Source organism: Bidens hawaiensis, unplaced genomic scaffold, assembly GCF_021521415.1.
Source record: "Bidens hawaiensis isolate Kalapana, Puna unplaced genomic scaffold, B.hawaiensis_p1.1 tig00018657_1, whole genome shotgun sequence".
Lineage (NCBI taxonomy): Eukaryota > Viridiplantae > Streptophyta > Magnoliopsida > Asterales > Asteraceae > Bidens > Bidens hawaiensis.
Window position 1 is genome coordinate 214,668 of NW_027492823.1, and position 26,392 is coordinate 241,059.

Consider the following 26,392-nt stretch of genomic DNA (forward strand, 5'->3'; position numbering starts at 1 on the left):
GCGAAGATATAAGGAGAAGCGAAGTTATTGACAACTTCGCCTACCTCCTCAACTTCGCCTAACTCAGCGAAGTTCTCATCAAGTTCGCCTACTTTCTAAGTTCGCTTACCCTAAGCGAAGTTATTCTCAACTTCGCCCAGTCACGCGAATTTAAGAAAGATCCAGCGAAGTTATTACTTAAGCGAAGTTATCTTTAACTTCGCCTACAGTACTGTTCAGAGGAAATTTTTTTTTAACTTCGCCTACTCAGAATTTTTCGGATTTCTTAGTCTTCAAGAAGGATGTCGTCGATCAACATTTCGGAGCTTGTAAAGATGGAAGTAGAAGCGGGGTCAGCTACAAAGGCCCCAAGGTTGCTGAAGGGGACCGATTTTGTCGCGTGGAAGGATCGGTTCATACAATACGTTAAGTACCAGGATGCGAAAATGTGGGTATGCATCCAAGATGGATATATTCCACCAGTCATGGAGTATGAGGGTCGAGACCAAATCAAGAAATACAGTAAAATGGAAGAGGAGGAGAAAAAGATGTATGAAGCCGAAAGCAAGGCTCATGTTGCAATCACAATGGCTCTTCCACAGGAGATCCTCCATACGTTCATAAAGTATACATCAGCTAGAGAGCTTTGGGAAGCTCTTGAGAACAGATTTGAGGGGAATATAGGTATTCGGGCTTCAAAGATAAAGTTGCTCAAAACTCAATTTTCAGTCTTTAAGTACTTAAAGAACGAATCTCGTGATGATATTATCACTCGATATTATCATCTAATGACTGAATTGAGTAACTACTCCATTTCCTACCGAGAAGAAGAGATTGTGGAAAAGCTTCTCGATGCCCTCCCACCAAAATGGGAGATGTATACTGTGCTGATGAGGGAAGACAAGGACTTCCCTACTTATGATCTGGAAACCACTGTCAACAAGCTCAGAACTTTTGAGCTTAATATGGTAAGAAAAGAAACATCTATGGATCAGGTTCAAGATCCAGGCATGTACGGTGCTAAAGTAAACTCTAATTCAAGTTCAAAGACTGATTCTGCCGCCTACTACTCGAAGAGCGAGTCGGGTGCCAAGTCTTCACAGGAGGGGCATGTGTCAGTAAACTCAAATGGGGATGTTTGCTTTGTTGCGGGTGGATCAAGTGGTACTCAACAGACAGCAAGCAAGAGTAGTGGATCTTCAAGTTCCTCAAGCAATAATTACTCTAAGATGCCAATGAGCGTCAAATCTGCTGAAGAGCAGTTTGGCCTCTATGCTTCGTTTATTGCTTCATATGAAAACTATATTCAAGGAAAGGTTGTTGATCCAGCGATGCTGGATGAAGACTATGACCAGATCGATGCTGATGATCTGGAGGAAATGGATTTACAATGGCAGATGGCCATGATAGTGAGGAGAGTGAAGAAGTTTATGAGAAAGACGGGGAGAAAGTTTGTTGGTGGCAGGCCAGGGTTCGACAAGTCTAAGGTGAGGTGCTATAACTGTCAACAAAACGGGCACTTTGCCAAAGAGTGCAGAAATGAGCGAGTTGAACGTGGTCATGGCCGGTCTGCACAGCACACTGGGAATAATAAGGAAATCAATGCCATGATGTCTAGAGAAGCAGGTGAATACAACTGGAACCTGCATTCGAATGAAACTAATGAACAGGCAAATATGGCTAAGGTTGAGAATGAAGAATGTGAGAAGACTACTGGAAAAGAGAAAGCTACTGGTAAGGAAAAAGCTTTCATGGCAGATAACGAGGATCAACTCTCCGAGGTAAGTTCTAAACCTATTTGTACTAAATGTGAGAATTTGTCTGAGCAACTTGCTACCATAACTGATCAGTATGTTTGTTTAGATGCTGAATTTAAAACTCTTAAAGAAGATCATCACTTTATGAAAGCAAGAGAAAACAGTTATAAAGTTAAAATAAAAGCGTGTGAAAAAGATGTTAAAAGCTTAAAAACAAAACTTGCTGAAAAAATTGAAGTAATTGATCTAAGTTATGAGGTTTTAGAAGAAAAGACTAAACTGATTGCTGAACGAGAAAAGTAGATTGCTGACCACCAGGTGAAAGTGGTGGAACTGAACCGAAAACTTGAGCAGTTCAGAAATTCCTCAGCTATTCTTGATCACCTTGTTAGTGATCAAGGTACCTCTACAAAGAGGGGAGGAATTGGTTATCACGAGGTTCCACCACCTTATAACCACAATTACACTTTTAACCCTAGTGTTCAGAAATCTGTTGATTTTGAAGTTACTCAGACAGTTCCAATCAAGGTTACGAGTAAAGAACCAAGTGTTAGTAGTGGCGAAACGAGTTCTCCTGTTTCAAGTGTGAAAATTTCTGTTACGAGTCCAGTCTCATCAGATTCGGATAAGTTGTCCGAATCGGGTAAGACAAAAGAGAAGGTAGTGTTACTCACTGGTGGAGAAAAAGATAAAACTTATAAAAAGAGTACTCCACTCAACCCGTACGTCCCACCTTATGTGAGACGAACGGCCGGTAACACAGCCTCTACATCCAAAACAACCTTTGAAAAGAAAATGGAACATAGGTGTTGTTTTAGATGTAATAAGTTAGGACATCTTGTTGCAGATTGCCCTCTGACGCCGAGATTCAGAGGTGTGAGGCCTATTAAAACTGAGCATAAGTCTAATGGTAATTTTAATACTGTTAAAATTGAAAACCCTTCAAAGTTCCGAAATGTAACTAATTCAGGTTTTCACAGAAACAAACCTCAGTTTAACTATGCTAATAACCAAACCACAAGATATAATACCTTCAATACACATAGGTTTGGAAGGCCTCACACTCAATTTCCAAGGAGATTTCCTAATAGGACTGACAGGAATTATCCAGATGCTAACTTTGGAAAGCAGAAGTACGGGATATATAGATCCAAGACCAATTGGTCTTGGGTCCCTAGATTCTAATCCTTTGCTTTATTGTGCAGGAACAGTTGAACAGGGCTGCCCACAGTCTTTGGATTGTAGATAGCGGTTGTTCCCGGCGCATGACGGGTAACAAATACTTGTTGCACGACTTAAAACCTGTTCAAGGAGCGAGAGTTAGTTTTGCAGGTGAAAGTGGAGGAAGAATTACTGGAAAAGGAACGGTGTCCAATGGGAAAATGACTCTTGAGAATGTGAACTTTGTAGAAGAGTTGAAGCACAATCTGCTGAGTGTGTCGCAGATTTGTGATAAGGAGTACACTGTTCATTTCACGAAGAATGAGGCGATCGTGTTGAAGCCTGGTTTTCAGATACCAGACGAGTGGATAGTAATGAAAGCTCCACGTGATACAAATACTTATGTGATGGATATGAGGTCTACTGAAATGGCCACGGGAGAATCATGTTTAATGACGAAAGCAAGCGAATCGGAATCCGAATTGTGGCACAGGAGGATGGGGCACATTCATCTTCGGAAGATGAACCACATTGTCAGGAATGGACTTGTGATGGGCGTTCCCTTGAAAAGTTTTAACTTTGAAGACAAATGTATAGCATGCAAGAAGGGAAAGCAACACAAGAAATCCCATCTCACCAAGAAAGTAAACTCTATTGCCAGTACTCTAGAACTGCTTCACATGGATCTCTTCGGTCCCGTGAATGTAAAAAGTCTAGGAGGTACTTCTTACTGCTTGGTGATCACTGATGACTACTCGCGATATTCGTGGGTATATTTTCTAAAATCGAAAGATGAGACGGCTCAAATGGTGAAGAATTTGATTACCAAAGTTGAGAACGTCATGGGTAAAACAGTTAAGTTCATCAGGAGTGACAATGGAACGGAGTTCAAGAATTTTGAGATGGAAATCTTCTGTCTTCAGAAAGGAATCGAACACCAATACAGCGCTCCGTATACTCCGCAACAGAATGGAGTGGCTGAAAGGAAGAACCGAACTTTAATTGAAGGAGCCAGAACTATGCTGGCAGATTCGAAGCTTCCTGTGATGTTCTGGGCTGAAGCAGTTGCTACAGCCTGCTATGTTCTGAATAGAGTGTTAACTGTTAAGAGACTTGGTAAAACGTGTTACGAGCTTATGCATGGAAGGAAGCCCAACTTGAGTGGTCTTGAACCATTCGGGTCCCCTTGTTCGATCTTGAAGACAAACTCTAAATTTGGCGAAGTAGCCGATGAAGGAATCTTAGTCGGTTATGTTGTTGGTACACCCAACAGACGTGTCTTCAATACTTCGACCTGCAAGGTGGAGGTGGTGTGTAACACCGACATCACAAGTTACCAACCGCCAAAACCTAGCAATGGACCTGTTGAGCTTTTCGACTATGTTAAGCTTTTTAAGTCGTTTAACATATCGGATTTGGAGATTTCTGAAGAAGAAGAAAGAGCTGCGACGAAGATGATACTTGATGAGGAAGAAAATCTATTGCAAAGACAGCTGATTGATAAATGTCAACCTTCCTCATCAAACACTATCGGTACCCCTGCTGCCTCTGCTGAAGAAGAATTTATCAATCCTTTTCACTCTCAGCATGAAACAACCATTGATGAGATCTCTTCTAATTTGGAAGATAATTTGCATGTCGGTTCTGTTCCGACCACGAGAATTCATAAAGATCACCCTTTGGATAATGTCATTGGTGATGTGTCCTCAGGTGTACAAACGAGAAGGAGCTTGAATGAACACACCTGTGTTTATACAAGCATTAAGGTGACAGGAATAATCAATGAATGCCTGTATAACTGCTTTATAAGCCAGATTGAACCGAAGAATTATCAAATGGCTTTAAAGGACAGCTCGTGGGTCGAAGCCATGCAAGAAGAGTTGGCTCAATTCGAGAAGATGGAAGTTTGGACTTTGGTTGAAAAACCAAAGAATGTGCATGCGATAGGCACAAAATGGGTGTTTAAGTGCAAGAGAGATGATATGGGGATTATTATAAGAAACAAGGCGAGGCTAGTCGTAAAAGGTTTTAATCAACAAGAGGGGATTGATTATAACGAAGTGTTCGCTCCTGTCGCTAGGTTGGAAGCCATAAGATTGTTTTTAGCGTTTGCTGCTTATGAAAAGATGAAGGTGTTTCAGCTAGATGTGAAGAGTGCGTTTTTGAATGGGAAAGGTGATGAGGTTGTGTATGTTGAGCAACCTCCGGGTTTTCCTGACCCAGACTATCCAGATCACGTGTACAGGTTGAGCAAGGCGTTGTATGGATTACATCAGGCACCTCGTGCCTGGTATTCAACTTTATCGGATTACTTGCTCGAGAATGGTTTTGAAAGAAAGAAAATTGATAGCACGTTGTTCTTCAAAAGAGATGGAAGCGACTTCCTGCTGGTACAAGTCTACGTGGATGACATTATCTTTGCTGCATCAAAAGTCTCCATGTGTCAGGAGTTTGAAGCCGTCATGAAGAAAAGGTTTGAAATGAGTGCTATGGGTGAACTAACTTTCTTTCTACGATTGCAGGTTGATCAGAAGAAGGACGGGATGTTCATTCATCAGACGAAGTATGTTCATGATGTGCTCAAGCGCTTCAAGATGGAGGACAGTTCTCCATATGATACTCCAATCTGCGTCAATCACAAATTGGGTGCTGAAGTAGACGGTGATGCAGATGTGGACCCAACTCAATATCGGGCAAATCCAAAAGAATCTCATTTGAAAGGTGCAAAGAGGATACTGCGGTATCTCAAGGGCAAGCCGAAGCTGGGGTTGTGGTACCCGAGAGGAGGAGACTTGGAGCTGGTCGCTTACACAGATTCTGATTATGGAGGGTGCAATCAGAGTCGGAAGTCAACAACTGGAGGATGTCAGTTTCTTGGTGGCAGATTGGTGTCGTGGCAGTGCAAGAAGCAGACTTCAGTCGCAATTTCAACCTGTGAGGCAGAATACATGGCAGCATCCAACTGCTGCTCTCAGGTTCTTTGGATTCAACAACAGTTGCGCGACTATGGTCTAAATTTCTTACTTACTCCTATTTGCATTGATAACACAGCTGCTATCTCAGTAACTAACAATCCCGTGAAACATAGTAAAACTAAACATATTGACATACGTCATCATTTTATACGGGATTGTGCTGAGAAGAAATTGATTGTGCTTGAAAAGGTGGATACGCTTGATAATTTCGCTGATTTATATACTAAAGCGTTTGACAAATCCAGATTTCAAAACCTTATTGAACTGAATGGGATGATCAATCCCGGGTAACCATGCTTTTCTTGTGTTTTTATAAAAAAAAAAAAAAAAAAACGTCACTAATCGCTTAAAAATATGTCGGTTACATCAGTTTGAAGGACTTGTCTTCGGATATGTTTTGGTCCTCATTTTCTACTTGTAGATTTTGAGGATAGCCATTAACCAGATTACTGATAGTGACCGGGGCGGTTTATGATGAGTTTTTCATTCTTTCGCTTAAAATTAGTCGATCATACTTAGTTAGAAGGACACATACTAGTATGTGGTCGGTCCAGCTGATCCATTGGATCTTCGGGATAGCCGTTTACCTGAAGACTTTGTTTTGGTCGGGGCGATTAATGTTAAAATTTTGAAAGAAAGGGGAAATGAAATTATTTTTCAAGTCTGTTACTTCGTAAGAAGTTCGTTAGCTATGTTTAACAGAAAATTGATCCAACCTTGGAAAATGATAAATATACTAACTTTGTGTGCTTAACTAGTGAAGTTATTAGGCTTAAAAGGCTTTAGGACAGTCATTGTATGTCATGGTAACTTTTTATGGTGCGTAAAAGTAAACGTGATACAAACTAAATCTACTTGATTTTACGTGGAAACTCCTTAAGAGTTTTGCATGTCTTCATATATATCTTTCCGAATGATAGGCAGAAAAGCGATTACCCAGTCATACACGAGCCCATGTGTGTTCTGATTCCCGTAAAGATAGCGTCTCAAGATACTGCAGTGATCCAGATTCGGGACTTGCGGTTAATTTCTACTTTGAAGTCTATGTTTATTAAAATATATATATATATATATATATATATATATATATATTTGGAGTTATTGAAACATATTAGAGATGACAAAAATCAAGACTTCACAATCATTGAGTAAGAGAGAAGAACGGGAAGCAGATCAAGAATACTTACAACTTAATCAGACACTATGGGTCGAAGTCAATTCGGGGTGACTTGGGGAAAGCCAAATACGCTTTGAGGAGAGATAGGAGGCATCAATATTTCTGAGTTGTTGCCCACTTAATTTTTGAGGCTTAATCGAACCTAACTCGTATCACAGACACGATGAAAACCACTTTAAGTTATACCTGCTTACAACCTGTCTCTATATGTCATAATACAGCTAAACACGGATCTATGTGACAGTCACGTAATTAGTATGATTCCTGTTCGGATCTTTTCTAAAACGTGGTAGTCCCTAACTAGACTGAAATTTGATCCCTTATACTTTAAATTTTTTTACGTTCTTGTACTTATATAGTTTTATGATTTTTAACTGGTTACTTAGAATTGATCATGTTATTTATTTCTTAAAGGAAAATTTATAACTTAATTGATAACTGTTAACATTTTAAGGGTTAAATTTTGAAATTTTAGGCGATGTTGTTGAACATTTGAAGTTGTGGATAACTTCGCCTAGGCGAAGTTATCTGTAACTTCGCCTGTACAACAGATCCCCTATATAAGGGATACTTAACGTCAAATCTGGTCCTTATTTTCAATCAGCGAACTTACATTATCCTAGTTATCCGGCGAACTTATCATTTATTCCGTATCCTTGTTCTTTTTTCCCAGATTCCACTCAGATTCAAAGGTTCGAGATGTCGTTTAATCATATATTACAAGTTCTTTCATGCTAATCAAGGGTCGTTTCGACCCGGTTATTAACCTCGAATCGTCGGACATTCAACCGATTTTCAAAACTTGTTGTTACGTGTTAATAAACATACTGATCGTCAACATGTCCTTAAAACTTGTGTTTAAGAGTACTTAATCGTCTAAACTAGCCGAATCATCAACTGCACGTTGTTCCATAATCCTTACTGTCGCCGATTCAGATTCAGGCGAACTTAAGGCTTAGGCGAAGTTATCTGTAACTTCGCCTGAGGCTTATCTTCGCCTGAGGCGAAGCTGTCATTAACTTCGCCTGAGGCGATGTTGTGATGAGGCGAAGTTAACATTATCTTCGCCTAGATCAATTTTCCTGAATATTAATTAGACGAACTTAAAGCTGAAGCGAAGTTGTTCCCAACTTCGCCTCACCTTTAACTTCGCCTATAATGAGTTTATCCCAACTTCGCTCATGGTAACTAAGCGAACTTGTGCTAAGTCTTAATGTTTAACTAACTTGGTTCGTTTGTTGCAGATATGGCTGCGGTAGTTGGTGCTGGAGGTGCAGGAGGAGACGATGGTGATAACCAACGTCAATTCTTCCCGGGTCACAATATGTACATCACTCTTGACCCGGAGGCGAACGGTGTGGACGATTACCGCGAGATCATAACTTTCCTCCTACGCTCGAGGATTTTTCATGCTATCACGAACACTCTGCCGATATCTCTACCAAATATCGAAGACTTTTGGCAGACGGTAGAATATGATTGTCGTGTTGAGCCCCCGGTCATGCGAGCGACTGTGAACAATCAAGAAGTTCAGTTCAATTCTGAACAGATCCGGGTGGCGCTACGGTTTGGAGAGGAGACTCAAGACGATCCAACTGAGTTTGTCGCTCCCTTCCGTGATGGAGCGTTTCTCCGAATGGGCTACTCTGGTCCATTAGGTGATACCCAGAGGAGGAAGGGTTTCCTTCTTGATCAGTGGCGCTTCCTTATGCACGTCATGATAGTTTGCATGTCAGGAAGGAAGGCGGGCACTGACGGTATGGGTGCGACCATGCAGTCTGCAATGACTGCACTGACTTACAATAAACGCTACAGTTTCAGTCAGATGGTCTTTTACGAGATAGACAGACAAAGGAGGGCGATGTCTCGGGAGCGGTTCATTATGTACCCACGTTTTATCCAAATGATATTGAACCATGTGGCTCCGAATCTACCTCAGAGACGCCTGATAAGATACGTGGAATCTGTGAGCAAACGTATCTTTGCTCAATGCCGCACTTCAAGTGCGAGGAGCAACCCTGAACGTCGTCCAAGGCATACTCCACTGTTTGGGTTTTTAATCAACCCAGAGTATATTCCTGCTGGTGGGGACGAGTTCAGAGATCCTCAACCGCAACGGGCAAGAGCAACTCAAGCTGCACCTGTTGTGCCTGTTGTGTCGGCTGCAGAGGATATAGATCTTGACGCTGTTTTTGGAGGTCAAGGTTATTTTGATATGGATCAAGTTGAAGAGGTGCAGGTCTCTGCTGCACAGGGTTCGGGTGTGAGTGCTACTAGAGCAGCTACATCGATGGCTGACTCCGATTTGGATGAGATCATGAATGAGGGGAGACGGTTGATGGTGTCTCGAGAGAGAACTTTTGGGAAGAGAAAGAGAACGGAGGATGATGATGAGTCAGAAGAGGAAGAAGATATACATAAGCTGATAAGAAGATCAAGACGGGAAAGGACAGGTGCTAGCATGGGAGCTGAAGAGACTTCAAGGATGGTACGTTTTGCTCCGGCAGCACTGTCTGGTATGTCTATCATTCCTACTTCCGTACAGGTTACAGGTATAAGCGCTGCGGATGTTCCCGTGGTGGCTACATCATCTGCTGGCATTCCATCCATCACTGCTATCCAGACGTCGACTCCGGAGATCGTGTCTCTACCACCTCCAACGCTTACTCAGTCGGTGGTAGCTGCACGATTTGTAGAGTCAACGGTCATCACTACTGCAGGGTTATCAGGTATGGTACCACCTGTGGTTACGCCTGCTTCTGATGTCTCGCCTTCGCCTATGTCAGACTCAGAGAGAATAGTTTCACTAGAGCGGATCGTGGCAGAGCAATCGAAGACTATTCAACGCCTAGTGGAAGCAAATCAACTACAGTCATCCCTCCTGGTTGAACATGGGAAGATTATAGATGCCTTGAAGGAGTTCTTGGCATCTCAGGGGGAGATGAGCTGTAAGGGCGACGAGCTCAGGACGAAAAGAAGAAATGACCGAGACGATGATCCCAATGCATCAAAAGATGCAGGTGGTGAGCTGCCAAGAACTTCTCAAGCTCTTGGTACTTCCACAGCTGAGGGGGAGTCTGTCGACGCGGCTGGTGGTTCTGGTGGTGATGATGTGGTGTTGGTTGAGGATGACGTGATTGATGCGTTGAAGGAACTGGACGATGATATGTTCAGCGATGATGTGTTATTTGATGAAGATGTGCTGCCGAGTGATGTGATTGAGAAGATCGGTGAGCAGATTGAGATTGAGAGTGAGATTGAGGAAGGAGAGATAGTAGTAGAAGACGTTGAACACGAGATCCCTGATGTTGAGAAAGCCGACATGGGTACTGAGATGGATGAGACTGAGTGGGAGGAGCAGCCTAGGTGAAAGGAAGGCTGTGCTCATTGGTTTATTAAGACCAAGAAGCCTGCTGTTCCAGCCATGTTCAAGAAGAGTTATAACATCAAAGGCTATGCTGAGTCGAAGAAGGGAATTATATGTTGGATATATGATGAACAGATAAAGTTGTTTGTGGTGAAGCGTTATGATGGTATTCAATACTTCAAAAGAACCCTGAGATCTCTCAATACGTTGCCGGAATGTGAGGTGAAGGATTTGGCCAGGTTGGGCCTGATAAATAGAAGTGACGACAACATGGCAAGAGTGATTGGGAAGATCGTGTGGAAAGAAAAAAAGAAAAGAAGTTTGAATTATTAAAGCCACAGAAGGGAAAGCTCGTGGAGGATACAGAAAGGGGAATGAGAGCAGATGGCAAGCCATGGATGGTGATGAAGTACAAACCGATCCGATGCATCAAGGAGGTTCCAATGAAGACTATGCCTCAAGATGTGTTGAAGAATCTAAAATGGTGGTACGTTGATTGCCAGACTGCTGAAGCCGTGATGGAAGACGAAGATGAACAAGAAGTGCTGAGGGTGTATGATCCGATGCATCTTGTTAACTTATCGAAAGCTGATCTGCAAGTGTTGAATGAAAAGAAGATATTCTATATTCCTGCTTGGAAGGATGAAGCAAGGAAATATCAGCGAGTAGTCACGGTATGTGTTAGAGAAGGAGTGCACGCGTAAAGATACAGGATTACGAGACAAGAGCTGAAAGATCAAGACATGAAGCTACTACCAAGGGGGAGTCTGTTGGTGCATAGATGTCAGTAGTTCATATGTCTAATGTCTGTAATCGAGTCTGTAATATTGTTTATGTATTTGTTTGTTTAAAGCGAAGTTGTTGACAAGTTCGCTTAGACGAACTTGTTAACCAAGCGAAGTTGTTGACAAGTTCGCCTAGGCGAACTTGTTGAACAAGCGAAGTAATGGACAACTTCGCCTGAGGCGAAGTTGTCGTGTATTTATATAGGTTACGGGTTTCTGTTTAGATGTTGATTAAGAGTTGGTTAGTAGTTCAAGTTACGTGTAATTCAGTGAGTCGAGTGACGTGAGGTCGAGAGTCTGTAAGTATCACGGTTTGAGTTATTAATATAACGTGTGTTTGTTCCGTATCGTGTTCGTGTGTTCGTGTGTTGTGTTCTACGTCCGTAACGATCTACACAGGGATTCCGCACCTGTGTATATCGGGATATCTCGTGTGATCCGTCCAAGGAACCTACAACGTGAGTTAGGTTTCTAAGAATATTTTTATTATATTTTTATCATCTATGGTTTTATCACAATGATCAAAACATCACAGCAAACACACAGAAATCATTATCATGCGCAACAGAATGTTATTTGTTATTCCCTTTAAATGACAAATCCAATTAATTCAAGACCAGTTGTGTTAGATTACTAAATAAAAATATTAACTTCCAGAAGTGGAACCAACCCATTTGGTCTTGTCGTTTATGAGATATCTTAGTCGCAAAACAGCCTAACAGCAGGTCTCCCGAATCAGCCTTGCACAACAGTTTTGTAAAATAATAAAAACTAACTTTTACACGTCCAAAAATTACAAACTAGAACTTTTCAGAAACTAGACTCGACCTGGTATATTATAGAATCAACAATCTCATCAATACATAATATTAACATCGAGTTACAGACATTTGAAAACGAATTCAAGAATCTGTCCAGCATCAGTTTTCATCAAAACTCAACAAACTATCAATCTATGAACAATTAACCATGCAAGCAACCCTCTAGACTCATAATCTATCAACAATAAATAATTTTAACATCTAGGGTTTATGTTTATTAAGCTTGATCATGCAATTAAATCAATAAATAGGCTAGAGAGAGTGTAAACTACCTAGCTAGCACCTTAAATTCTTCAAAACAAGCTTGAAAGAGATTGTATGTATGTGTGTGTGTGTAGGTCATGGCTGCCAAGAGGAAGAGAGGGAGGGGGAAAATCGTATGCAGGGGGTAGGGGTTAGGGTTTGTGTAATAAGTTGATTATATTATTAATTTGTTACACCTAGCTCCCTTAACTTCTAGTAAATCAATTTCTAGTATAAAACAATAGACTTTTTCTTCTTAAATTTCTGTGTTCTATATATAAATATCAAGTAACACATAGATTAACACATAATTATCAAATACTTATTGTTTTGATATTTGTTGTTTGTTCACCAACGGTTTGAGTCGAATCGTGTGTGTTTCGGTGAAATTCTGAAAGACTGCTTGTGTAGTGATTGTCATGCGTCATCTAAACCCTAGTTTAAATGTAATGAGATATGCGTTACAGTTCATGTGATCTTAAGTTTGAATTAACGGAGTTCGGATTAATGGAGTTAACCTGAAATTGACGAGTGTTACACTTATGCAGCCTCAAAGAATATAAGGGTATTCCAACTTGATGTCAAATCTGCTTTCCTTAATGGAAAGATAGAAGAGGAGGTGTATGTGACTCAGCCACCAGTATTTGAGGACCTTGATTTTCCTAACAAGGTGTATAAGTTAAACAAAGCCTTGTATGGATTACATCAAGCTCCAAGAGTTTGGTATGATGAGTTGTCAAACCATCTACTTGAACACGGTTTCCAAATGGGGAGCCATTGACAAGACCCTCTTTTACAAGAAGAAAGGAATAGATTTGCTATTGCTGCAAGTTTATGTTGATGATATTATTTTTGGGTCAACCAATGAACAGATGTGCATGGAGTTTGAAGAGGTAATGAAATCCAAGTACAGTATGAGCTCAATGGGAGAAATGAACTTCTTTCTGGGATTGCAAGTTCAACAGAAGAATGATGGGATTTTCATTTACCAGTCTAAGTATGTGCAGGACATACTAGACAAATTCAAGTGTAATGATCTGAAAATTGCTTCAACTCCTATGGATACAAAATAAAAGATGGTAGCAGATGAAAAGGGGAGCCAGTGGATGAACATGAATACAGAGCAAAGATTGGATCTCTGATATATCTGACTGCTTCAAGGCCAGATATCATGTATGATGTTTGTGTTTGTGCAAGATTTCAGTCAAGTCCTAAGGTTTCTCATATGAATGTTGTCAAGAGGATCTTTAGATATTTAAAAGGAAGACTAGATCTGGGAATTTGGTATCCAAAGAACCAGTCCTTTTATCTAACTGCCTAACCAATAAATTCACCTATAATGACATACTTTTGTTTAGAATTAAACACCTAACCAATGCAATGGTGATTCTTAATTATAATTTGTCGTCACAAATTATAAAAACCGATAAATAGTTTTATGGTTAGGGAGATTAGCTCCTTTTAGCTCATTGTATCTTAGAACTTTTCAAAACACACATATGAACCAATTAATAATAATATTCAATAAAACCTGGCTCAAAAATGCTTGAAAGTATAGGAAATATTTATATAATATTATGTATATTTTAGACCACATCAACTATTTTGATAAAACAGAGCAAGTTGTTTAATGGTGATGAGACATGATAATATTATTCAGTTCAAAGCTTTGTAGAAGCTTAAAATAAAATTTTCAATGAAAATACTCAAAGAATTACTTTTGCTTAAAATCATGTCATTTGCTCAAGTTGGGAGGGCATATACTTGTATATTATTGGTCCTATCATCTGTTTTCAGATTGAAAGGATAGCCATTAACCTGAAGACTGAAAGCAGTTGGGGCAATTGTAACTTGTTTTATTCTTTCACTTAAAATTATGTCAATAACTCTAATCTGAAAGGACATGTATTCTCATATATTTTTGGTCCTGTTAACCACCTATGGTCAAACAGGATAGCCATTTACCTGACAAATAAGAGAAATTGGGGTGATTGAATCTTTAAACTGGGAAATGATAGTACATTGACTACTTAGCCAATCATATGGAATTAATAAGTTAAAAAGGCACTTAGTACAGTCATTGACATGTATGGTTGCTTTCCCATGATGTGTAAAATCCAAGGTGATATAAACATAAAAAATTTGCTAAACTTAATATAGAGTTACATTGATGTCTATGCATGTTCCAAGATAAATCTTTCCAAATGATAGGCAGAAAAGTGATTATCCAGACATACACGAGCCCGTTGGTATTTGGTCACCAAAATGAAATATCTTATTAAAGTATGACAAAGAACAAATGTGAACTACATTATTTCAAATATTTTCTCAACTAAAAGTTGATATATGTTCACAAATATTTATAAAGAATATGCAAACATGAGGGTTAATTCTAGAACTACAGGGGTGGAGGCAATCATACAAGTCCTTTAAACATTCTGAATGAAAGGCCTGTAAGTCTGACTTGCGTGGCCTGTAAGTCCAACGTTCAACCTCACATATGTTTGTAAGACTTGAAAAGAAATCTCTACAATTTTTTTTAAAGGTTTTGTCATTAAAAGGTTTTAACCAAATCTAGGGGGTCAAAGTCAAGTCGGGGTGTTCTGGAGAAAGCCAAATAAGCTTTGAGAATAGATATGGAGCATCAGAAAACAACATGTGTTATCCATTTAGTATTATGCACATTAAATGAACCTTAATCATATCACCAAGGAGATTAAATTCATGCTAAGTCTAGACCTACTGTTAACCGGTCTAATCTGTCACAATAATGCTGAGAATAAAGTATTGAAAAGTTGTTTAGTCATATGATCCAATGACTGAGATCTTTTTCATAACAAGAAAGAAACTGTTTTGAAAGGAATGATAACTGAAATTTGATCTCTAAATGCACCATTTGCTCTTAAACAATAATTTTTATTGATAAATATGTTTGATATTTTGTTTAAGTCAAAAAGTGTTGCATTTTACCTCCAAAAGGTTTGAATATTTTTTTCGGGTAAGGTGTATTATTTTCAACATTTCCTAGCACACTTAGATGTTGTTTGTCTAAGTTTATAAATTTCGGGCATGCTTTGATGTTTTATATTATTTTGGGTAGACTTGACTGTTTTAGTTGAAGTTTAACCCTTTCAGGAATACTTGAAATTTGAATATGGTATTACTAGCAAGCTTTAATAAGTTCAAGTTTTTCTAGCACACTTAACTGTTTTTAGGATATTTGAATTGTTTCTAGCAAGCTTTGCATTTTAAATGCTGAATATGATGATTCTAGCATGCTTTTATATAGTTGGTATTGTCTAGCACACTTTATTGTTTTGTTTAGAAATACAACTGTTTACTAGCAAGCTATTATAGATGTTACTATTCACTAGCAAGCTTTGTTGAATTCTAAACTTTATAGCAAACTTAATTGTTTTATAGGCTATTTAAGTCATACTAGCATGCTTTGTGATTAAATATGGTACTTCCAGCAAGCTTTATATTATTTCAGACTTTATAGCATACTTAGGTGTTTGTTTTACTGTTTGAACTCGTTCTAGCAAGCTATGTGTTATTTGTGAATGTGATTCTTTGAACTTACACGTGTTTTTCGGGAAAACCTTGTTTCCCGGGCACACTTTATGTTACGAGCACACTTTGAAATTTTCGATGTTCTCTTAACATACTTGGTAATTTCAAACTCTTTGCTTTTCGGGTACACTTTGTGTTTATAATTCCTTTCTAGCACACTTTGTATTCTTAAAGGTTTTCAAGCATACTTTGTTTTTCAAAATATACTTGACTGAATATTTGTGAATTTTTTGACATGAACTTTTTGACATATTCGGGTAAGGTTTGTGATAGGTTCAGTTATTCGAGCAAGGTTTATTGTCAGAAGTATGTCTAAGGTATTTATTTGGGAATCTTAATTGATTCCTAGCAAGGTTGCTTATTTGATATTTTATACTTGATTACTAGTCTTGTGATTCATTTCTCGAGCAATCTTGTATCTCGAGTAAGCTTCCTTCACTTTACTCTCTTAGATTTAATTTTAAGTTTATAATATCTGAACCATTCTAAAATGTCTGGTGACAAACATGCTTTACTTATGGTTGAATGCATTTATGAACTAAATGACAAAATACATTAAAAACCTGGCGTGCAAAAGAAAAGAAAGAATCAAAAGAACTTTTTCAGAAACGTTTCTTTCCACCAATAATATAATTGTACTTTAATGACAAGTCAGTTTCATCACATAAGACAATTTACTTGTCTCATTAACGAATTATGTCATAAGAGCATTTGTTTCAATATAAACTCACATTTTTTGTTATGTGTAGGTATCTATACTGATCAAGGAGACGGTTTGAATCGAAACATTCTAATCTTTTATTTTCTTTTATTTCTAATAATTTTTATATATTTATCTGACTAACGCATTTTCTCTGTGTATCTTTTGTCTATAGAATGGATCACATCTCAGGAAGTTCAATCTATTACAAAAGCCATTTATCAGAATTTGATGAGGAACTGCAAAAGGCTTAAAAGAAAGTTCAAACCCTAATGACTGAGGTTGAGAAGACCTCAGCTGCCCCAAAACAGAGGGAGAACTCACTGATTCAGAGGGAGAATACATTAAATCTTCTGTCAATTTACTATGACAACGTCTCAGATGATGAAAATGCAAACCTCCCAAAGAAGAAAAATATCAAGATAATGAAAGAAAGAAGCTAAAGGGAAAAGAAATTGCTCAAGACACTGAGAAGATACAGACCATTAGTTCTCCAAGAGTGAATGAAAATATCTTGGACACTGATGAATCCAAGTTAAAGGCCCAAAAGATATATGAGCAAAGAATGATAGAGATGCAAGACAGAAAATATTTGAATCAATTATTGACTAATGAGGAATTTAATGAACAAAGAGAAATGTTGAAATAGTTTGAAGCTGAGAAGAAATCAAGGGATGATTCGAACAATGAAAATCAGAAGCTGTAATTGAAAATTGTTTAAATGATGAAGAAATACCAAACGGAGTGCAAGTATCTTTACTCAAGCTGATTAAAAAGGAATAACCAGAAATATAGGTGAAAGAAAAACTAGACACGGTAATTGACAAAATTTCACAAGTCTTAAATGATGAAAAGACACTCAAAAACAATGAGTCAGTAAATGAAGACTTGATAAGACAAGATGAGTTGAAAGAAGAAATGGAAATTCAATCATTTCTATGAAAGTATGATGGGAAACCGAAGTTTCTTGTGAAAAATGAGATTCCTTTTGACACAGTCAAAGTTATGACAAAGAAAGAGATCATGAACAGCTTTAAAAGGATAAAAGGAAAATTAACAAGTCAAGCAAAGGCCAATGCTCAATCTCTATATTGTAAGAATAAGGGATCCAAGAAGATGATTAATCTATCAAAGACTGGGAAAGCCAAAGTAAAGGTATTCTGTGAGAAGTCAAAGTCATCTGTCTCCAAACTGAACATTACAAAGAATAGGAAAAGGACAATGACTACACAAATGAAATCAAAACAGATACTCTTGAAGATGGATGAACCCTCTGTTAAAATTGTAGTAAAAGCCAAAAATTCTCCAGTCAACTGCAGTATTATCCCAGATGGAATGCTTTATGACTCTAGGACTGAACATTTGAATATTCTGATGGAGAATGGAGAAATTGAGAAAATTCACTCAGAATTTGACTTCAGAAAGTTCAACCTAGAGCAGTTGACTATGATTGCTGCACTACACATATCGGATTATCATAAAATATATAGGTCTACCGGTGTGCAACAATTTAAACTTTTGAAATATTTGAGGGAACAAGAAAAATTGGGTTTTCCCTGTCTGAATTGGGTAAAAAGGTCAAACAGAAAAAGATTCAGTGACTGAGAACCTAATTTTTGCAAATTCAACAAGTCAACCACTTTTTGTCATCAAAGACTGCAACAATATTGAAAACATACTTTATGATGACAGAAAAGGAAGATTTCTTATGAGAAACACAAATGACTCTGTGAGCCACATTATCTCAAGTGAATATTTGGAACTTCTTCGTGCTGAGTATCTCGAGGATATCATCAAATGGAATTTGTCTCCACAACATTTACACCACAAGGAGATTTCTCTATTTCAGCAAAAGGCAGCTGAAATCAAATTCTCCAAGAAATAAAGATGCAACTTAGAATAGTATTGATTTGAAATGACCTTGTGACAAAGTTATAGTTGTAATCTTTTGTTTTTGTTATGTAATTTGATTTCGATCTGATATGTATTTTGACTAAGTGTATGTAACCTTAAAGGTGTTTTGAGACGGCTGAGGAGTTCCAATCTAGGGGAGATTGTTGAGTCAAAAGATTTGACATAAAATGACTCAAAGAAGATTAAGAGAGATTGGAATATTCTCAACACTCCCCAGAAATGACTAAGTATAAAAACCGAGCACACTTGGACCTCCCAGCAAGGTTTTACTTGTCCTTGCAAGGTATTTTGCCTTTCGGGCAAGGTTATCTTCTTGAAGTCTTCTTTAGTGTCAATCCGAGCAGGGTTCACTATGTCTAGCAAGGTTGTTCTTCATAGCAAAGCAAGGTTTACTTTCGAGTAGGCTCTTGGCTAACCAAGCTTTTGAAGCCAAGTATTTGGAAGATCTAGCAAGGTATTCTTTAATAAAACAGTGGTCCAAGCATGCTTGATGGTAGTTGATAAAGACTTTTCTTAAGGACTTCATCGGGCAAGGTTCAACTCCGAGCAAGCTACAGTGTTACCAGAACACTTGTATTAGCTAATAAGTTATTCATTAACAAAGAGTTGAAAGGATTTCTAAAGAACAAGTTTGCTCGTTTGATCTTATCGGGCAAAGTCTGCTATGGTCAAGAAGATTGAAGTCTGCTAGGTGACTATTTTCTAAGGAAAATACTCAGTAAAGTCTACCCGGAGAACTGTTTACCAGCACACTTCAAGGTTACCAGGTATACACGATGAAGACAAAAGGCACAAAGCCTACCCGGAAGACATGTTTTTAAACTTAGTATATATTTGAATATGTAATATGATTATGTACCTATCATTAGGGTTTCTATAGGAATGGCAGTTGTCAGGTGGTGGCAAGCCTATAAATAGAATAATTTAGGGCACGCCTCACAAACAAGAGAGAGGACGGACGGATTTTCCATATTACACTTTTCAGACCTAATCGAATATTTCTAATTTGAGTGTGACGGCTGTCCTAGGATTGTACTGATAAACATTCCTTACAAGAAACCCTAATCGATTTACATTTGTATGAACTTTCTATAAATGGAAATCTTTTGAGTGATTGTTTGTGTTTGTTACATTTAATATCCTTTAGGAACAGATAGTTTTTGTTATTGATTTCGTCGTTAACAAATAACTAATCTTATCAAAAATAGAAACATCATCAACCTTCTTGTCGACACATTTATTGTGTGGGTTGTGACATTTATTGTGAGTTTGAGCAATCAATACGGAACCGACACGCCGTCTGTCGGCCTTCGTGACTCAATCAGCCGGAGCTGATTTCTGCAGCTGTTGCTGCTTGTGTTTATTGTTGTTGACCGCCGCCGCCACCGTCGCCAGAATAGTAGCCGACCACCGCCACCACCGGATCTGTTGTCGGATCTTCTTGTGTCACTTTCTAGCTCTGTTTCGTTATTCCTCGGTGTCTCTCCCAGTTGTATATAACCGAGGTATAATTTCTATTCCATTATCTATGTGGTTGTGTTGCTTTCGTACTCGTATTGTTTGTAATGGATCCTCGTTTGGGTTTCTGTTTCGTGGTAACTCGTTTATTATCCGCTGCATTTTATTCGTTAACATATTAACTTGATTAATATCTATCTAAGCGAATATATTAAAACCGGTATAATTTGTTAAACCGTTTCTTTTACCATCGTTGAAACCCAACAGCTAATTATTCCATTACATGATTTAAACGATACAATTATTTTTGTTATTGTATAAAAGTTAATATTTTCTTTATAGAACCAATACTATACTAAGGGGGTGTTTGGGTGAGCCTTTAAAACTTGCTTATTTGTTTGTTTGTTGAAAAGCAAAATATGTTTGACAAAACTCCTCAAAAAGCTTTAGACTAAAGTTTTTAAAAAGTGGATTTTGCTTTTAAAAAAGCAAATACAAATATGAAAAAAAAAAAGTTTTAAAAGCTCACCCATACACCCCTAAGAAACTCATCACTGTCTGGTTTCAAGACATACGATGATTCTTTTACTATTTAGGCTGTGTGTAGTGGGCTACAATATTGGGCGAAATTGGCGAAATTGGACGCGAACACCGTCCTCGTGGGTGACAAAAGGGGCGAAAAGGGGTTGGGCGAGAAATATTTGTTGCACATGCCTGCTTTGTTTTTTATTATTATTTAATGTTATGTGTGATATATATATATATATATATGAGTAAATGAGGCTACAACACCATTACACTCCTAAAACAAAAACTCACTCTTTGCTGACTGAGTGCCACATGGCGCAATTCGCCACATTTTGTAGCCCCTCCACTACACATAGTCTGTTCGGTATGGGGTAATAGAATGGGCGATGGAATAGAATGAGTGAGGGAATGGAATGAACGAGATAATGGAATGAATCATTACAATTCCATTGACATGTTTGGTTATCATGTGAGAATGACATGAATTATTAGTTTTTATTTTTTGGTAAGCTAGACAAAGTCAAAATAAAATAAAAATAGTAGTGAGTGGCAGTGGGATGGTGGTGGTGGGCGGCAAGGAGTAATGGTGGTGGGCGACGGGAGCGATTGTTGGTGATGGCAGGTGGTGGTCGCGGTGACGTTGGTAAGCGGCGGGTGATGGTGGTGATGGCTGGGAACGATGGTTGGTGGTGGGGGCGATGGTAGGTGGTGGTGGGTGGTTGGTGGCGGTGGCGGATGCAGGTGGTGGTGACGACCGGTGGCGGAGGCGGGTGGTGGTGGTGGAGGCGGCGGAGGCGGGTGGTGGTGGCGGCGGGCGGTGAAGTCAGTGGTGGGTGGTGGTGAGAGGGCAATGGGTAATAGTGGTGATGGTGACGGTGAGAGGGCAATGGGTAATAGTGGTGATGGTGACGGTGAGAGGGCAATGAGTAGTGGTGGAGGTGATATAGTGTGAAAGAGGGACGGAATGGAAAAAAACAAATGGGGTGGATTGAATGAATTTAGGGTGTTGTGGAGGGAATATAAAGAACAAGGTAATGGGTGATTCCATTTCATTGACCAACCAAACAAATTTTTTTTTGTTTCATTATAATGGTCCATTCCACCCTCATTCATGCATACCAAACGCTACATATGGTATTAAATTGCCTTCTAAAATATCCTATGTTTCCATGGAGGATCCCAACATTAAAATTCTACTTTTTTGTTTCTAAATTTGGGGGTAATATGAACTTCTAAACGAGACCATGGAAAAACCCAATAGTTCTTGTACGATGATTCTTGTTATTTGAAACTAGCTTTTGAACCCGTGTAATTGCCCGTGGGAAAAAAATAGGACATCGGAGGAACAAACCAACCCTGTTAAGAGATTGACCTTGGCTCTTGTTAATCGTCATAGCAAAGCATACCAAAAGCGGAAACTGTCTTCTGTTGAATTTGAATGGAAACTTTTTATCAGTCGGAGTCAAAGTAACTCTGTGTATAGCATGACGTTTGCCAATTTCATTGTCTGATACAGCCTCTACCTCTATAACCCGATTACCAAGAGATTTTACTATTAACCTTGTTCTGTTACACAAACCATTCTTCTGATCAATATTTCTTAGCAACATAACCGGGACACCAACTTTTAGTATCAACTGGTGATTAGGACAACTAGGAAACTTTAAACCATTGAGAACATCAGGTGAGTATAAGCTAGGATCAAAGTCTTCATTTACGGTTTCTGACTTGTCAATACTGTCAGAACTTAGGTATTCCTTATGCTCTTCAGGAAACTTTGCTAGTAATATATCATTGATCTCTTGAACAACTTCGTTTTTTGGTGCTAGTATGGCTCTTTCTTGAAAAAAATCTTTTTTCTTATAATTTTGAAGTACTGACGAATAAACAAATTCAATTAAATCATAAGTCGGATCAATAGAATCTTTAATAAGAATATCATGAGGAATATCTATTTGCACTTCACCATGATTTATACCACCAAGTTTTCCTTCCCCGGTTTTTAAAAGCCATTTAGCAAACAATCTAGTTTCCTCAATGTTGGGATCTTTACTTCCAACGGTTAACCTCATGTTTTTTTGTAAGTTTAAGCACTCGCAATTTTTCCAGATGTAGGACGAACTTAGAGACGCATTCACTATTTGGTGTCTGCTTCCATTAGTAATAACTGGAAGTATTTGTCTAAAGTCTCCTCCAGATACGACAACCATACCACCAAATAGGCTATCACTTTTTAAATGTCCTTAAAAGTTCGATCCATAGCTTCAAATGCATACTTGTGAATCATTGGCGCTCATCCCAAATAATCAAACTGGTTTTTTTAATTAAATCTGCAACTTCGCTTTGAGGATCAAAAGAGCAAATAGAATCCTCAGTTAGATTGATTGGAAGTCTAAACCAGGAATGAGCTTTTCGACACCATTCAATAATAATGAAGCAACGCCACTAGAAGCAACATTTAAGACAATAAGGCATATAGATCTGACGAATGATGCTAAAGTCTTCCATAGGAATGTTTTACCGGTTCCTCCATATCCATAAATGAAAAACACACCACCTTTTCCTTTCTCAACGGCTTTATTTATTTCATTTAAGCCAAAAAAAACTAGACATTTAGATATTAATATTATTGTTAAAAAATAATACCAGGACATTGCTATGATAAGAGTGCTTGGTGTGAGTGAGAGGAATATTTAGAATGCAAAAGTATTGATGTAGAGTATGAGTTTTTATAATATGTTTATTGAAGAATGATTATAAGGAATGTTTGAAGTTTGACAAATCAGATGCCGTGATATTAGTACTATTTTTAAGGAAGTTTTTTCAGTATTACTTTTAGAAGATATTTTTTGGAAATGTTTAATAAAGAATGTTTGAAATTTGACAAATCAAATGTCGTGATATTAATATTATATTTTAGGGGAGTTGTTTCAATATTACTTTGAGAATAAATTTTCTGGAAGGTTGTTTCAATAATATCTTGAGAATAAACATCAACAAATTTGAATTTAAATGACATATTATGTTGATAGTTGTCAAATATATTGGGATTACTATAACTTTAGAAAAATGGCACAACTTACAAATATGAATCCCTTAAATTAAGGGCCTGTAATTAAATTTGTAATTAACTAGTAACGCGTCGGGCCTGTTATGTATAAGGCAAGTTCTACGATTTTAACAGGAAAATCCGTTGCACTACAAATTTCAATGGTCATATACAAATTGCTTTACAAAATGTTAGCATTACAAAAGGAGTTTTACATAGTTACCAATTCCAAATTACAAAAGGTGTGAGTTGCAAGCTACTTATACTACCGATGCTTAATTATTTGATTACAAAAGGTGAGATCTTGTACAATTTTATCTAGTAATTACAAACCATCTAATATCTATTATCTATTGTATCTTAAAATGCAATATGAAAAAAAAATACTAAATTTAAATATGTACCTTATAGTTTACAGAATGAGAGATCAATTGCAGCTTGTGCATCCCAAAAATCTTAAGTGTGTTAACCATTAGGTGTGTTTCATTAGTAGGTAGTATACCTATAGTACATGAAACAATAGATGGAGATTATTGTAGTCAACCATAAAAATATGTTATTGACAGATTCATATATATTGGTGATATACCTTTGAATGTGTACCATATTGGTTCCGTATGATCTATGATCTGCAAGTATAAAACGGGTCAAAAGCATATTGATAAATTTATATGACTGTTAGATATCTTTAGATGTTTTATCAGTTGATCTGAGAGCAATATCTAACATGTGTGTGCGTGTATGAATTGGAGCAATTTCTTTACGCCTTTCATAGTTCACCTAAATAAGATTCCCAGAAAATTGACTGGTCAGACGGGTCGGGTTACTGGTCAACACAAAAAACTTCAAATTATATTCAGCAGATTACCTGACAAATTACCTCACCACCGACATGGAACTGGGCCTACTCGCCACTAATTTTACCCATGAAGTTGCCTCCATTTAGGCCTGATTAAATATCTAAACTCGAATAAAATCATGTTAAATTATAAACCTCATATGCTACAGTGCTTTTGTAGCATATTAATCCAGTACTAACCGAACCACTTTATTCAGCAAAAACTTTGTTTTTAACAATTATGGCGACACCATCGCCAACATCAGCACGGTCCATTACTCAGAGCATGTGATCATGGTTTTATCACGTTATTATGGTCCTAAAAGTGATACAAACACAAGATTTAGTGAGAGCTGAAAAATAAAAATAAGTGAACTTAGTAGACATGTCTACATACCTTATCCTATATAAGCTCGAAAATGTCATTTGTTGTTGCCACCCCTCTCTTATGTAGCGTTGAGGTGGCATCTGCGTCCCTGACAATTGTAACAACAGCTTGCTGCAATAATCTAACTACACTATTAAAGCAATAGGCTTTAAGTCCATTTCCCCTCTTCCTATTGGTTGATTCTCATACTTTCCATGTATATCAATGGCTTCTTTAATTTTCATCTTAATAAAATAAATCAATAATATATTAAAATAAGATTCATCAATGTTATTAAAGTATTATCTTTCATCTTTCATTTAATGTTTAATTTTTCATTTTGAATATTCTAATTAATTTAATATTTTAAAATCGTAGCTATAGTTTCGAAAACCAAATATTCAAAATTTCATTTTGAATACTTTATTATTTTTGGTTGATTTCATTCACCATCTTTGTTAACTTTTTAGATAATATATAATATATAATCTAGATATTTATTTGATATTTCATCAATAGAAGAAATTACAGATTTAATAGAGAGATTACGGATAATATATATATAATATAGAGAGATTACCGATTTAAAATATTTAAATTTTGTTAAAATATTATATTTATTTAAATTTATCAAATTCATAAAGTTGTAAAGGTTTGTACCATTCATGTTAAATTTAGGAAAGGATAACCCATTTGATTAAGGAAATGGTTTAATTACAGAACTTGTAAATTTGAATTAAATATTGTGTATTCTTTGAATGTAATTAATTTGTAAATTTGAATTAATTATTGTATAAATTATGGTGTAAATTTGAATTAATTATTGTATTAATTATTCTAAATATTTCAAGTTATTGTGAATTTAATGTCAATTTCAACTAAATTCCTTAAGTGAATAATAAAAATTATTTATTTGAACCATTTTGAAATTCGAATTTTTGACCACTTACAAAAATAGGTTATATAGCTAATAATCCGGTGCTCATGTGCATTATAGAATCTTTAATACATATGACCAATTTAATATGACTTTATTATAATTTTTTAATTACCGTGTTTTAATTAAGGTAACCAATAAATTATTATTGTTAATTAATTAATGTATTTACGTTTTTATAAAGATTATTATAATACGTGTTTTAGTTAGGTTAGGTGAAACATGATTAATTACAATATAATTAAAATTGATATGTTTAAATCTACACCATATTTCAAGCTAGAGCATAAAATTAGTAATGTACAAGAATAAGTTAGTAATTGATATTTATTACGATTAATATAATTAATCATATCAATTAAACGAATTTTGGTAACTGGTATGAATTGTCAATTCCCATACATCTAAAATTAGACTCAGTTAACAATAACAAAAATAATTAAGCCTAGAATATAACTTTGTTTAGCTTTATAAAAAAATAATGTATACTAATTAAGCCTATATAAATAATTTTTACTAGAGACGGGATATGAAATTAAAAATTTTAATTGAGTCAACTAATTAAAAATAAATGTATAAACTAACTTCAAAGGGATGTTTATTATACGGGATATGATACAATTAATTAAGCCTGTGTATATACTATATTTCTTTAGTAAAATGATGTTTACTAAAGAAGGGATAATTTACTTTATGATAAATCATTTAATAGTTTTCTTAATTTACTTTATGATATTCATTTATCAAAATTAATTACTTTCTA

General features: G+C 37.0%; 1 protein-coding gene across 1 annotated transcript; it reads right to left on the reverse strand.

Moving 5' to 3' along the window:
• Positions 1-21,670: 21,670 nt before the first annotated feature.
• On the reverse strand, positions 21,671-22,510 carry LOC143556611 (uncharacterized). The gene has a single exon (XM_077045886.1). The coding sequence runs from the start codon at positions 22,508-22,510 to the stop codon at positions 21,671-21,673; it is 840 nt and encodes a 279-aa protein (XP_076902001.1).
• Between the last annotated feature and the right edge of the window lie 3,882 nt (positions 22,511-26,392).

What these genes read in the sequence shown, in the direction of transcription:
- LOC143556611 (XM_077045886.1), bottom strand. Translation starts at nt 22,510, where the DNA reads ATGAGGTTAACCGTTGGAAGTAAAGATCCCAACATTGAGGAAACTAGA.